At 34.4% G+C, this 14,615-nt stretch overlaps 1 protein-coding gene across 1 annotated transcript; it reads right to left on the bottom strand.

Annotated features, from left to right (window-relative positions):
• Positions 1–8,723: 8,723 nt before the first annotated feature.
• On the bottom strand, positions 8,724–11,859 carry Rtf1 (RNA polymerase-associated protein Rtf1). Its single transcript, XM_067273840.1, has one exon. The coding sequence runs from the start codon at positions 11,607–11,609 to the stop codon at positions 9,639–9,641; it is 1,971 nt and encodes a 656-aa protein (XP_067129941.1). The 5' UTR covers positions 11,610–11,859; the 3' UTR covers positions 8,724–9,638.
• Positions 11,860–14,615: the final 2,756 nt, after the last annotated feature.

A 14,615-nucleotide genomic window follows, 5' to 3' on the forward strand; every position in this document is an offset into this window, starting at 1 on the left:
TCTTAGTGCCCACAGAGCGGAAAGAGTTGTAAAAAACGTATTCATTATGGAAATTGCTCAGAAGGAAAGATAGAAGTGATTATAAGCATTTTTTGAATACTCGTATCTCTTTCGAGCTGCGTACGGTCAGCTACTGCATGATTCTCAATACAACATCGAGAGATTTTTATTATCAGTATATTCCAGTGATCTTCTTCTAAAAAAAGTGCTGTCGGTACGCATATATGGTGAGTAAGCATATGTGTAGTATTGTAGTATACTTTTCAGCCATAAGGGCGGCTGAAAAATAGCAATTGATTCAGCGAGTAATTGATTCAGAAGTGAGACTATTAAGAGGAATGGAAAGAAAAGAGGATTTTATCATAACTACATGAAAAGTATGGAAATCTCAAATGGTTTAAGCAGGAGCGGATCTAGGTTTTTCAGGGCCTAGGGCTTAATGAAATCCAACGGGGCTCCATTTACAATAAAACAAGTAATACTATAAATTAACATTATTATTATTATATTATTAATATTGACTATTTTTTTACTACACTATAAATGCTCATTGTTAATGAAAAAGTATTAAAAATCTATGATGATAGTTCAATTTTTGTGGACCCTTGACACTTGGGGTCCAGAACTTAAGCCTTATTAGTCCCTATGTAGATCCTTCCCTGGGTTTAGGCCTGAAAACTTTACGAGGTCTGGAGAACTTCTAATGCATTTCTATTAATAAATGCAATATTTTTTCTATATTAATTTTACGAAGTACCAAGAAAAAAATTTTTTTATAGTTATTTGCTTTTTATTTTCTTTATCCTAAAATTTCGGAGGTTGATTTGTTAAAAACCAGTGGCTTGCCGTCATTGGAAGCGATGGAAGCGCCGATTCCACCTTCCAATGACCTTCCCTTGTATTTTATAAAATATAAATTTTCATATTTTAACCTACTTTGCATTAATTAAAAGTAATATTTTATTATAACTGCATTATGTATCTTTTACAAATTTCTATACTACATGTGAAAAAAAAACGATAAGATTGCTATTGTATATTCGAATAATTCAGTGGCGGAAGGAGTGTCGAAACCGGGTCAGTCTCCAATCAGCCAGATTATATAGGCATTGGCACATGCGGTTTACAAAGCACCAACATCACCCGGTTTAGCTGGTAGAAGCAACACACGCATAAAGCATCTAATTTTATATCCCGGACCGGTTGTGGGCTGTTAGCCGCCTGCCTGCTAGATATTCGGCCGCCCTCGCCCGATTATGTGAATCATGAGCAGACTAGATCAACAGCGGGCAACCCCCGGCCCGCGGGCCAGCTACGGCTCGCGAAAAGTTTCTATCCGGCCCGCGAGATCTTTAATAGAATATTAAATTGGAAAAATAACTAATTAATAGTTATTTTTTCAATTATTTGTAATTTTCGAAAACGATAAGAGAAATAAATGTAGTAATTAACTTTTTATTTATTTATTTCATATTTGCAGACTAAAAAAATTACAAGTCACAAGAAGGCGTCAATTAACTACTACGGCCCGCGGAAAAAACGTAAAATTTATTCTGGCCCATGTTATAAAAAAGGTTGCCCACTGTAGACTAGATTTATAACTTGACGGCCGGATGGCCGAGCGGTCAAGGTGGCAGCCTACTGCTCTGGGGGACCCGGGATCGAATCCGAACGGGTCGAAAATCCCCAGGAATTTTTCGGGGGGTGGTCCGTTCGGATATGTCGGGCCCCATCCCTCACCACCCGGTCGCCCCATTGTGGGCCTGGCCGAACCCATAATGGGCTTTCTAAAAGAGGCCTTCTTAGTGCCCACAGGGCGGAAAGAGTAAAAAAAAAAAAAAAAAAAATTATAACTTAACTCAACCGATAGGAATTTACTGGCGTGTTTTTATGATAGTTCTGTATAGTTGACAGGAGTTTTAAAAAATCCATTAAAATATTTGATATATTTTGTGAGGCCCGGAAATAGCCCCCCCAAAGGGGATATGTACAAGTTTGTTAAGTCAAACCGCGAGATGATAACTTTTATAAGTGTCGAGTCGGCGACACCGGACTTTGATGTCGACGCTCATAAAGAGTAACGGGAAAAACAAAATTTTAGGCAAAGAAAATTTAGAAAGAAAAATATTAAAAATTAAGACGCAGTTTAGAAAGCAAAACGAAACTAGAAAGAAAAAAGAAAAAATATCAAAATGAGCGTTGGTGTCGTAGTCAACAATTAAACGCGATCATAGTCTAAAAGACGGTGTCGGATAAACCTTCTCTTGTCGACCTTTCCTGCGACCTAACGAAGCTCCATTTACACCTGGAGACAAGTGGGAAACCAATTGGGAAGCGAGGAGGAGAAGAGTTAACCAATTAGCAATGATTCGATCCCGAGAAAATTATAAAGCCTCCGATGTCAAGGACAGAAGAGCTTCCTCTAGACTACCTGTTGTGTTCATTTACCTCCAATAGTAGTGTTTCCGTTCATCTTTTGTGCACTGTCTCTTCAGAATTTCGAACTTTTAACTCGACGTTGCTACGGGGCCCCTCCAGCGTAGGACCAGACCGAAACCGAAAACAACCTAAAGCTCTGAACTCAAGGACCATTGCTAAATTTATGTAAGCATTTTCGACTAAAATAAACGGTTTCTATGTGAAACGCTTGTTTTTCTGCCTCCTCAAAACCGCCACCCACATGCGAATAGCCCTTAGCCATCCCGACGGTTGGGAATAAAAACTCCCCCCATTTCGGCGAACTTACATATTTATTCCTACTTTGGCAGCATCATTTACAACCAAATTTAATGAATGAGACGTACAGGAGGGTCTAATGATGTGTTCACTTGTTTATAATCGATCAGGGCAAATCGCAACCGTCAATCTCGTAACGGTCAACTCTTTGATAACAGGTGCGTGTCTGGGAATTGTAACGGATAAGTTACGGCGGCGCTGATCGATTATAAACAAGTGAACACATCATTAGACCCTCCTGTACCTAAGAGCACATTCTAGAATACCGGCCGGACGGCGGGCACCATTTATTTTTTCAAGATGAACTTATACTTGGACATAGTTAATAATACATACACATAATGTACAGAAAACATTTAATTCCAAAAATGTAATAAAACATACACAAGACTATTAACAATAATTTTTACAAAACAAGTAATTACTAAACAATGCATACAAAATCTACAGAGTATAAAAATTCTTTATAAAAAATATAAATCTGAAAGTAAATGTGATTTTTGGCATTGCATTTCATTGGCCATTGCTTCGTAATTAGGAGAGTATGATGATATTCCTGCTCGTAAGCAATCGTCAAGGTGTTCATCTGTACTTTGATTTTATGATATTTAGAACGGACCGGTTTATTTCATTTCAGGTATGGGAAATTTGGTTGGTGAAGATTTGGCGGAGGGGAAAAAGAGATCGGTCGCATTTCGCTTTGTGCTTTTATCTGTGTTGGACGCCATTTCTACTTTTGAGTGGTTAATCATTAAAAACGAAAAAACTTTTACATAGCATTTTATTGAAAATCGAAATATTTTTATTTTTATCGTGGTCTCACAGCGGCGGGCACACGTAAAACGATCGGCGGGCGCTATGGTGCCCGCGGGCATAGGGTTGGGGACCACTGCCCTAGATCATCCTGTCACGGGATTACGATTCCCCCTAGAAGTCGGCGAACATACACTGTGTCTGAGAAGTGGAATTTTAAGTCCCCAATCTCCACCAGGTCTGCGAACTTACACAGGGGACCTATTCTGAGCTCTTCCGATAACTACAAGTAGTCAGTTTAGGGGTGCATATACTTTTGGAATCAAACTGATCCAAGATCACTTCGATCGTTCAAATCGTGTATACAAAGGAACTACTGCGATCCGATCAATCTCTGTTTGCGTATACAAACGCCATCCAGGATCAACTGGATCGCGATCAAACTAATCCGAGCGGAGAGTAGGATCGTTTGGATCGGATAAAAGAGATTAAAGATGGCGGTTTCCATTGCTAAAGTTAAGCGTACAGTAAATAACGAAGAAACACGTTTAATTGTTGACAAGGGAACTTATTTAAAACTTATAAATGACAAGTAAAAACATCATTATTAAAATATACGATAAACTGAGATGAAAAAATAAGTATTTAGAGACAATTTTGTACAGCAAGAATGTATGGCGTGCACTTTCATCTTTTCTGCAAGTTTTATTTTTTAATTTTGTGAAATTTTTATTTAAATTTTATTTTGTGAAAAACAATTTTATTCACAGAGTAATACGATTTAAAAATTCGTATGAATGAGCACAAACAATTTTGTCAAATAAACGATAATTCATAACAGCGTATGTCGTTTAGTACTAACTACGGTTTTAATATCGAGGGATAAAATGGATTATTTTAATTCAATTAATTGATCCTTGTTAGTTAACATATGCAGAATTTCAAAGATATTATATGTATATTTTTAAAATTCAGTATACGTTAACTAACAAGCAGAGACTATTATTAACTAACCAATATTTGCCGCCATCTTCGATCCTACTTGTATACTTTCTGCCATGACAGAAGCTATCTGTATCACGTGACAAAGACTGATCCGATTTTACAGATCGATCCATACAAAACGAAAAGTATATGCACCCTAGGATATTAGTTAAAACACTTCGGCTGTAGCTTTATGAGCAAAACGAGCAATTGCCCGGGACCACCAATGGTCCCGGGCAATTGCTCTTTTAAATAATTATATTATTGTTTTAAAAAAATTTAATTTTAATACTTTTCACATGAATGAACTTTTTTAATAAATCAGGTTGTTTTAAAAATTTATAAAACTATACAATTTGTGAACGTTGCATTTGATATATATGCTTGCTTCCAATGTTCCGAGTTTTAACTGGGTTTTTACACTTGTCTACATATTGTTCTCTAATGAAAATATACATTCAGTGGGAACCATTAGATCCAGCTGGCAGGAGTGAATTTTGCTTATGCCTCAAAAGCAAAATTCAACGATTTTTAATATGGTTTTAAAAGATATGTTTGTAGATGGATTGAATAACGACAAAACGAGGATTTAAACCCATCTACTGTTGTTTTTTTTGACATTCTTAATTTTTTCATTGGTAACATAACTTTTACTAGGACATGGCGCGACTTTGTCGTATCGTGATAGAATTTAGGCAGATCCGGAAAGAAGAGATCCCTGTACCTGTTAGGTATAGAAGAGATAATCCTTGTACCTACCTGCCGTGGGAGGTAGGTAGGTACAAGATCCTTGCACTCGCCGATATGGAGAGGCAATCCAAGAAGAAAGCAATCGATTGCTTCGTTTTTCGTGGTTATTTTCCGGGGTGTACTATAGATTACTATCTATGAAATTTCAGGACTTTAATTATATATTGGAACTCAGGGGACCGAGACGAGTTCAACGGTACCCTATTTTTGGACCGGAGACGAAAAATAAAAAAGTTATCATACTTTTTCACTTACCATACTTTTTTAATGCTCTCATGAAGACAGCGCCATAGTTGCTAGTACTGCCATTTTGCGGTAAAGTCTGCAAACCATGACGTCGGACTACGGTCATCTCCAGTAGGGTTAAACACGCGATACGAGAGCGGAGAGAGCGACGCGACTTCCGATCATCGCGCGATCGCCATTTCTGTTAATGTTACTTATGGCAGCGAACGTGGCGGCCGTTCCGATTGTTCGTGCTCTCGACTGACCTCCCGGAGGGAAGCCGCCGGCAGGCCGCCATGTGCTAAACGTCACTAGTTATTGATTCACGGTAGTTATTGAACAAAGTAAAAAAGGGGGAAACGTCTACTAAAGGCAATTTTAACGGCAAGCGACGCGACTCCCGATCGCGATAGCGAGGCCGACTTAGCGGTGAGAGCGACGCGACTCCCTATCATCGCGCGATCGCTGGAAAAAAAGTATGATAACTTTTTTATTTTTCGTCTCCGGTCCAAAAGTAGGGTATCGTTGAACTCATTTCGGTCCCCTCAGTTCAGATATATACTCAAAGTCCCGAAATTCCATAGATAGTAATCTATAGTATCCCCATTTTCCGTTAGGTGCACGCAATGCCTGTTTTATTTCTGACCCCTAGCCCTAGCTCAATCATGTCAGTAACACGGACAATGACACTTTGACTTCACTATATATCTAAAACGAAGTCATGGACTCTCATTACATTTTTGAATTCCTCATCGCAATTAATAGAAAATGGCAAAATTTAAATCAAAATCGATCGAACAGATTTTGAGAAAGAACAAAATTTTGTAAGTGACATAGAAGAGGCTTCGCTAACGCTCTGCCTCAAATACAGTAGGACTATACGAAAATTCGTCAATAGTTCGCCGTCATTTACACTGAAATTCCAGCGACTGGAAATGAACAAAACGTTTCCTTGATCTTTCTTATCTAAAGAGGAGTTTTTCGTAGTAATAACCACTAAAACACTTTCATTTCTATTGAGCTGTCCTAATTATTTAAATAATCAATGCAGGTTTGGTAAAATTTATAAATTGCCTAAAATAAATTAGGTATGTTGAATATTAGTGCTGTGTGCGGGTACCAATATTCAATTTACCATTTCAAGTCACAAAATAAAGGACAAAATGGCCATTCTAGAAAAAAATCCAGCAACTGGTTGCTTAACTTTCCCGGCAACATTATGTGGCGCTATCTGTTACGATATTTTATTTTAAAAACTTGTTATAGTTTTAACTATTATAAAACGGAAAAACGCTTAATTTTAAGGGTGTGGATGGGCTTTATAGAAAAAAATTGTAAATGCTAATAACGAGTAAAATCGTCATTAAGTTTGACTCATCTGGAGCTATAGTCGATCCCCTTTATATCACTCCTTCGACCTTTAATCATCAAAATTTAATAGAATCAATCCCTCCAATAAACAAATCTTCCTGCATAATTTCAGAAATTTCGACTAAAGTTATAAATAAATAAATAAATAACACGCGTTATTAAGCTTCAAAGTGGGTGAACAAAATCGTGCCCCCACCATATAGAAAGCCCCCCATTTTTTCATTTCTGGGCGCTTCAAGTTCTTGAGTTCAAAACCGTAAAAATCTGGGTTCATATTTGACCGTTCGTAATACTTTCCCTCATATATAAGAGCCGGGAAAACTATAAATCTAAAAGACAGAACAGTGAATAGACATGTAGTCTCATCTCTGATTAGTATGAAATATTCAGTATCAATTTTTAAAAATATACTTACTAACAAGAAAAAACTAATTTATCAGCACGCTAATATAATAAAATACCGGTAATAAGAATGAAAAGATTGGTTAATTTAAAACATCAATATAGGATTGAGTACTGTTTTGTTTCAGTTAACAATTATTATTATGCTTTCTTTATAAAAATATTTTATAATCACAAAAAGCTTACAATTTATCTTAAATGCTTTTATATTTCGTTCTACTTAAAGGTCAGTTAATAATTAAGTTCCTCTATGACCGGAAATTACATTTTGAAGGAAGAGTTTCTATTTATTACAACATATTACATATATAATAAATCTGAGAAAGTTGATACGAATTAAAAAAACTGAAAACTTTTTCTATACTTAAATAACGTCTTAGCACCAATTATTCCAAGAAAATTTTTATAGTAAATGTTTGGAATTATCATTTAACAACTGTATTTTGTTAGATGATGATAATTATAAACGTTTTTACTACAAAAAAATAATTCTGTTAATTTTGAATATTTTTCTAACCTTAGCAAAATAATGTAACGTATGTTTATAATTAAAATGAAAAATTAACGATTATTATTAAAATTAATTATTATAAACTCTTACAGTATAAAAATTTATATACATTAATTTTAAATCATAGCAATTCTATAAAATTGCTAAGATTTGTAAGCATTTTACTTATCTGTAAAAATTATTATATATATAATTTATTTATTTATATAAACAAAATCTTATTCTTTTATAAATTTTGCTTATTTATATTTAAAATATAACATTCCTAAATGAGAAATTAAGGTTCAAAGTATATAGAATACCTTACTACCAACATATACATTTCATTTATTAGTAACACTTTTGGTCTAGACTAGTGATAATTAAAGTGATGGTCCATCAGCCATCAGCTACTGGTCCAAAGAGAATTTACATGAAAGGAAACAGTATGAAATAATAATTGTTTTCATACAAATAATGATAATAATGACATTGTACTGTTACAGTATGTATCTAAATACAAAACCAGTTGTAACTGCTTGCACTCAAATACAATAATACAGTAATAAGGCAAAAATATATTTGTTAGTACTGATACTTGGCAAATTGGAAAATATATTCCCAGACCATCACATCAATTAGCTTGAACACTGAACAAAACCATCTTCAGGTTCAGAAAAATGTTAAAATACATTAAAAGTATTAGTTACTAATAAATTTATATGTTGTAACAAGGTGTCATTTCTTTAAATATCCCCACAGTTTTAATTACTATTTGAAAAAACTTGCATAATAGCACAACTACAACTTATATATATTTTAACTTTCCAATAGAAAAGTATGTTAAATTTATTTTAAAAGCTATAAAATTCTATATACAATATGATTTTTTGTTGTTGACTTTGACACAACCAAATATTTATAGAATAAATTATGCAAAAAAAAAAAAAAAGGAAAAAATTAGAAAATAGAAAAACAAAATAGAAATTATATTTAAACTTTTTAAAATATATATATTTTATATATATTTAATAAACTTCCAATTTATGATACATACAATGTGATCATAAATTTATTGAACAAGTATGCAAGGTTCTGATGAGTTTTGTGATCAGGCACATATACTTGCATCTGAATTCTAAATTTTGCACTGATGATATACACTTTGCATTGTCAATGGATTTTCGTCACGTCAAAAGATTTTTTAAATGCATTGTATAATTATGTTACAATTAAAAAATTATAACGTAGCATCAATGCTTAATTTAGAATGTTTGCTATAATTCCAATTTGGTAAATCACATTCCAACAGTAGCGTTACGAATATATGCCAGATCAATGTCCCCTACATCTCTTGAAATATGACAAAATTCTATTTACATAGCAAAATAGGGATTTTTGTTTTTTTCTTCAACATTCAACACAGCACTCAGAATATAACATTTTGTTATATATGATTATTGAATAGTCAAAACTATAAAATAAATTGTACAATTTGACATTTTCTAATTTGAGGCATTTTCAGACAGTATACAGTTGATATGACAAAAATTATCATTTATGTGATCAAGTCTTCAGATCAATCATTACTAACATCAATTATACTTTAATATACCCTGATTAAAATTTCATTATTGAGATTTCATCACTGATAGCTTGCAACTTTCTTTTTGGAAAAATAAATTAAGATCTAAAAAACAGTTCAAAATATACTAAACAACAGATTTATCCTTTAAAATTATGAATAAATACTGAAAAAACAATAAATTTCAGTACAGTATCATTACAATCATTCATTCTTGCAATTATAATTTACTGTATTCTTTTGGCAACATCATATACAGTATTAAAAGTCAATATTATAAACAATACTTTTTAAGTACATAAAAAAAAATAATAAATCATTATTTAGTCCATAACGGAAGACTTAAATCAGACCTCTCATCTTTTTATATTCTTCAAGATTAAGTGACCGCTTAGGAGCAACTCTTCCTGCAGGAGATGGCCTTGATGAACTTGATGAACTTGCTGGTAATGGTAATGCCAAGTCAATTTTTATATCAAAATTATGAGCTGTAAATAAATCATCTCCAGAACGTTGTTGTTGAACATTATTTGTAACTTTAACTTTTTGTTTCATTTCTTCATTTTTTCTTCTTTCCTCCTCCTCTTCTTCTTGTTTTTTTATACGTTCTTCTTGTAACCTTTGTTGGTGAAGTTTCTGAAGTATTTCAGCATTGATTTGTGCTTCGCGAGATTTTGTAACTAACGTGGGAGCACACCTTCTTCTTGTAAATGGATCATCTACAGCTTTTGCTTTATTTTCTTTTGCTTCTTGTAAAATAGCTTTTTCTGAATCCAAAATATTTTTTAATCTGTTTCTCTCATTTATGTAACTAATTGCACTAATACTACTAGTGCGAAGTTTATCTAACTCTTTAGCCCTTTCTTCAAGTTGTTCCAGTTCTGAATTTAATCTCTGCACTTCGTCATCATTGCCAAGCAACATAGCCATATCTTTTTGTTTCATTAGCTGAGTCTTCTTTACAGCATAATTATGTGGGTTTTTTTTAAATCGTCCCTTCTCTTTCACAATTGTTTCAACATCATCTTCCTTATATTCATAATTAATAGCATCTTGTATGTCTTTAACTTTTTTTGATACTTCTTCAGATGTTGGCAAAGGTAATCGCTCCATAACCATTGTCTCTTTCCATTTAAAAAATTCTTTATCTGTAAAATCCTGATTTGAAACAAATTCTAAACGAAATACACGTTCCTGATTACCATGTTTCAATCTTAATCCTTTATTAGTTCTTGTCATACCTAACTGATAAATTTTGGCAGTTTCCACAACTCCAACTATTTCAGCAATTCGATACACAGGTTTACCATTATTCGTGCCTATTCCAATTCTAACAAAACATCCAATTACTGCTCTTTCAAAAAATGGTGCATGAACCCACCTTTCTAACTTGTGTCTTGATAATCTAATTTTACTCAATTCCTGCCTCGAAGAAATATATTGTGGTTTTTTTGGCATCTCGTCTTCACTTCGAGATCTATAAGACTCCTCACTTCTATCATCCACATCCGAATTGCTACTATCGTCGTCATCATCGTCGGAATAAATATCACTTGCTTTTAACTTTTTGACTGGCTGTTCGGATTCTTCTTCGACCTCTTCATTTGCTTCCGAATCTTTCTGTAACTGTTGTTCTAACTGCTTTTTCTTTTTCTCTCGTTCAGCTCTTAAATCTTTAATTGCCTGAGCTTTCTTATCCAACTTGTAATTCTTCTCTTCGACCGTACGTCTTCGCTCTTTACTACGCAAACTAGCTTCGCTGTTTAACTTAACTTCGCTATTATTAATTTTCTTGTTTTCGTTTCTTTTGGCTAACCTTAATTTCTTTTCTATTTCGAATCTTGTTTTCAGCACTTCCCTTTTCTCAATACGATTAAATAACTCTTGTTCTCTTTCTTTTTCTGTCATCTGTGCGAGTCGAGCTTGATCTTCCTCATCACCCATGAGATTCTCATCGTATCCATCATTAAATTCTTCATCTCCCGAACTCTCTCCGCCACTGTCTGATACTTCACCTTCCTCGGGTTCAGAATCAAACGAAGGTTTTTCATTATCATCGTCGTCGTCGTCGTCGTCCTCGTCATCGTCACTGGGAGAATCATCTTTTGTAGAAGTTGTGGTTTTTGTTTTATCGGCATCGGTACTCCATTCACCTCCACTGTCGGACGAATCGGAATCAGAATTAGAACTTTCTTCATTTTTACTTTCTGGACATTTTCTTTTAGCTAAAGATAGTAATTCTTCATCCAAATCGTCCGGACTGTTACTGTCTTCGCTACTAGAATCGATCACCGCTCGATTACGTTTAACCATCGTGATTGATATATTAACTACGTCACACAAAGAATAAAGTCACTTAAATAAAACAAGTATAAACTACCATAATCCAGCAAAAACTATCTCCAAAACATAACGTCTCCGAAAAATGGCGACTAGCTCAATAAGAAAATTCGTCCGTCCTCTAATCGACAATAACCTGGTTGCATACGTAGTTACTATACAGCTCTGTAATTGGATTTTAGTTTAACATTTTTCGTTTATTAACCAATCCGATTCGTTTTTATTCCTCCATTATACCATCAATTGTAAAATATATTTAACAGATTACAGAACATTTAGATAATAACAGCCCATAATGTACCAAAATATTCTGTTTTTATCATATAAAATTGGAAAATTTTATATTATGTTTGAAATATTTTTGTTTATTTTTAATTACAAGAAGTTATAAAATAAATCTTATTTTATTAACAAAATTTATATTTTGGATTCTTTTATATATACGAGGATCCAGTGACTAAGATACTGTTGTTCATTCATTATACAGCTTATGTAGCACCGATCAAGTTGAAACATGTATGCACTGTAAATGTATTTCATAAGTGGCAGGGTCTTTGTCTTGGGTTCAATAGTGCATGTTCAGTGACGGCCGTAGAATGTTGGTTCCGATCGAAACACACTCCAACTTGGAAGTGCAAGCAGTCATTCGATTTGTGCATGCAAATACTGAAAAATCCACCGAAATTAACCAAAAGTTAGTGGAGATTTATGGTTGACGAAAGGAGTCAGGTTGATGTACGACAATGCAAGACCGCATGTCACGACTAGACGACAGTCTTGCTTCAGAAACGCAAATGGAAGATTCTTGTTCATTCACCACACAGTCCCGCCTGGCTCCTTCCGATTTCCATTTGTTTGGCTTAATGATTTAAACAAGTCCATCACTGCATCTTTAAAATAACTTCATCATCATATGAAAAGTGTAAGCCTCCAAGATATTTATCAAAGGGACCAAAAAGATATAATCAGAGGTTGCTAAGTCTGGACTATGCGCAGGATGATAGGCCCGTTGCATAATAATGCAACTCTCCGTACTGTATGTCAGACTTCAGACTGGCTAAAAAAATACGGATGGGAAGTAATGAACCATCTTGCACAACGTCTGGACTTATCACCCTCTAATTTTTTTTTATTTTTTTTTAATTTTTTTGGACGTCTTGAGAAACAACTTGGAGGTTTACTCTTTTCATATGATGAGATGCAATCATGGACTTGTTCAACTCAGTAAGTGGAAAATTTTTTGAGAAAGGAATTTTTACCCTTGTCTCCTGCAGGGAAAAGTTTAGAAAAGAATGGCGACTATGTAGAGATAAAAATTATTTGAAAAACTTTTTATTCGCAAAAAGCGTTTCGTTAAAGTTTTTTCTATTTTTTAATTTTTTATATGTAGCACTAAATTATTGAAATTCTTTTTGGTTTAGCATTTAATTTAACGTATATTATCTGTGAGGTTTCACTAATTTTTTGTTAAATTTGTTTGCAAACTATAAGAAAATGAATTGTCATCGGAAAGACGGTTAATGCTACCTATGGTTCCAAAATGGCGGCTCGTCTCTGAATTCGAGGGAACAGAAGAAAGAAAACAGTGGGGACGCACGTTCTAATCTAACATATTCTAATAATTTGATTGGCAATAATTATAGTAATTTACTAGAATAGGTTAGTTTTTTTTTAACTCTTTCCGCCCTGTGGGCACTAACAGGGCCTTTTTTTAGTAGGCCCATTATGGGTTCGGCCAGGCCCACAATGGGAGCGGCCGGATGGCCGAGCGGTCAAGGTTAGCAGCCTGCCGCCCTGGGGGACCCGGGATCGAATCCGGACGGGTCGAAAAATCCCCAGGAATTTTTCGGGGGTGGTCCGTCCGGATATGTCGGTCCCCGTCCCTCACCACCCGGCCGCCCCATTGTGGGCCTGGCCGAACCCATAATGGGCTTGCTATAAGAGGCCCTCTTAGTGCCCACTGGGCGGAAAGAGTTACAAAAAAAAAAAAAAAAAAAAAAAAAAAAAAAGGCCCACAAATGGGGCGACCGGGTGGTGAGGGACGGGGCCCGACATATCCGAACGGACCATCCCCCGAAAAATTCCTGGGGATTATTCGACCCGTTCGGATTCGATCCCGGGTCCCCAAATAGGTTAGGTTAAATTAGAACGTGCGTCCCCACTGTTTTCTTTCTTCTGTTCCCTCGAATCAGAGACGAGCCGCCATTTTGGAACCATAGGTAACATTAACCGGAAAAACATATTTATGCATAGTTTCAACTAAATCGGAAATTCGAAAGTGAAGTTACAAGATTTTATCTAAACAAAGTGAAAAACAATAAATTAATGAATAGCGTATAATACGGGTATAGCTTAGACTGTGTACTTTCAATTGGCTAATTTTAATTTTTTATTAATTATTTGAATAAAAAACATTTTAATAACACACAAATGAAATTGAATCGAAATATATTATTACAAATATTATGTAATATAATAAAGTGACGGACATAGAATAATAAAAACTAATAATATAATCTTCTCCTTTGCTAACTCACGGTTTTTGTTATTTAATATAAATATACGAAAAATGTCATTAAATGGAAATATAATTTTGTCTATGAAATATGATTCGACTTTGCGCATTAAATGAATCTATGGAAATCATTTGATATATGTTCTCTCTAATTATAGCATGTGCATCCTTATTTCTTGTGCTCTTCATTTACTTTACCTTCGTTGACCAACGAGGATACTGTATTCTGTTTTATACTGACCTTTGAGCTAGTGTAGAAAAGTGTACAATAACACTACACTGACAAAACGGACAGTTAACACTCGCCATTTACACTTTTTGCAAAGATTTCAGCAAATACTTGCATTTCAACATATTATTAGAACACCAAATTGTATTTACATACTATGAAATGAGATAATTTATTTAAGCTATAACATTACAGCACAATAAAATTATAAATGTACAAAACAAAAATGCATTGC

This window comes from Centruroides vittatus, unplaced genomic scaffold (assembly GCF_030686945.1).
Source record: "Centruroides vittatus isolate TY-2023 unplaced genomic scaffold, ASM3068694v2 contig_5, whole genome shotgun sequence".
NCBI classification, from domain to species: Eukaryota; Metazoa; Arthropoda; class Arachnida; order Scorpiones; family Buthidae; genus Centruroides; species Centruroides vittatus.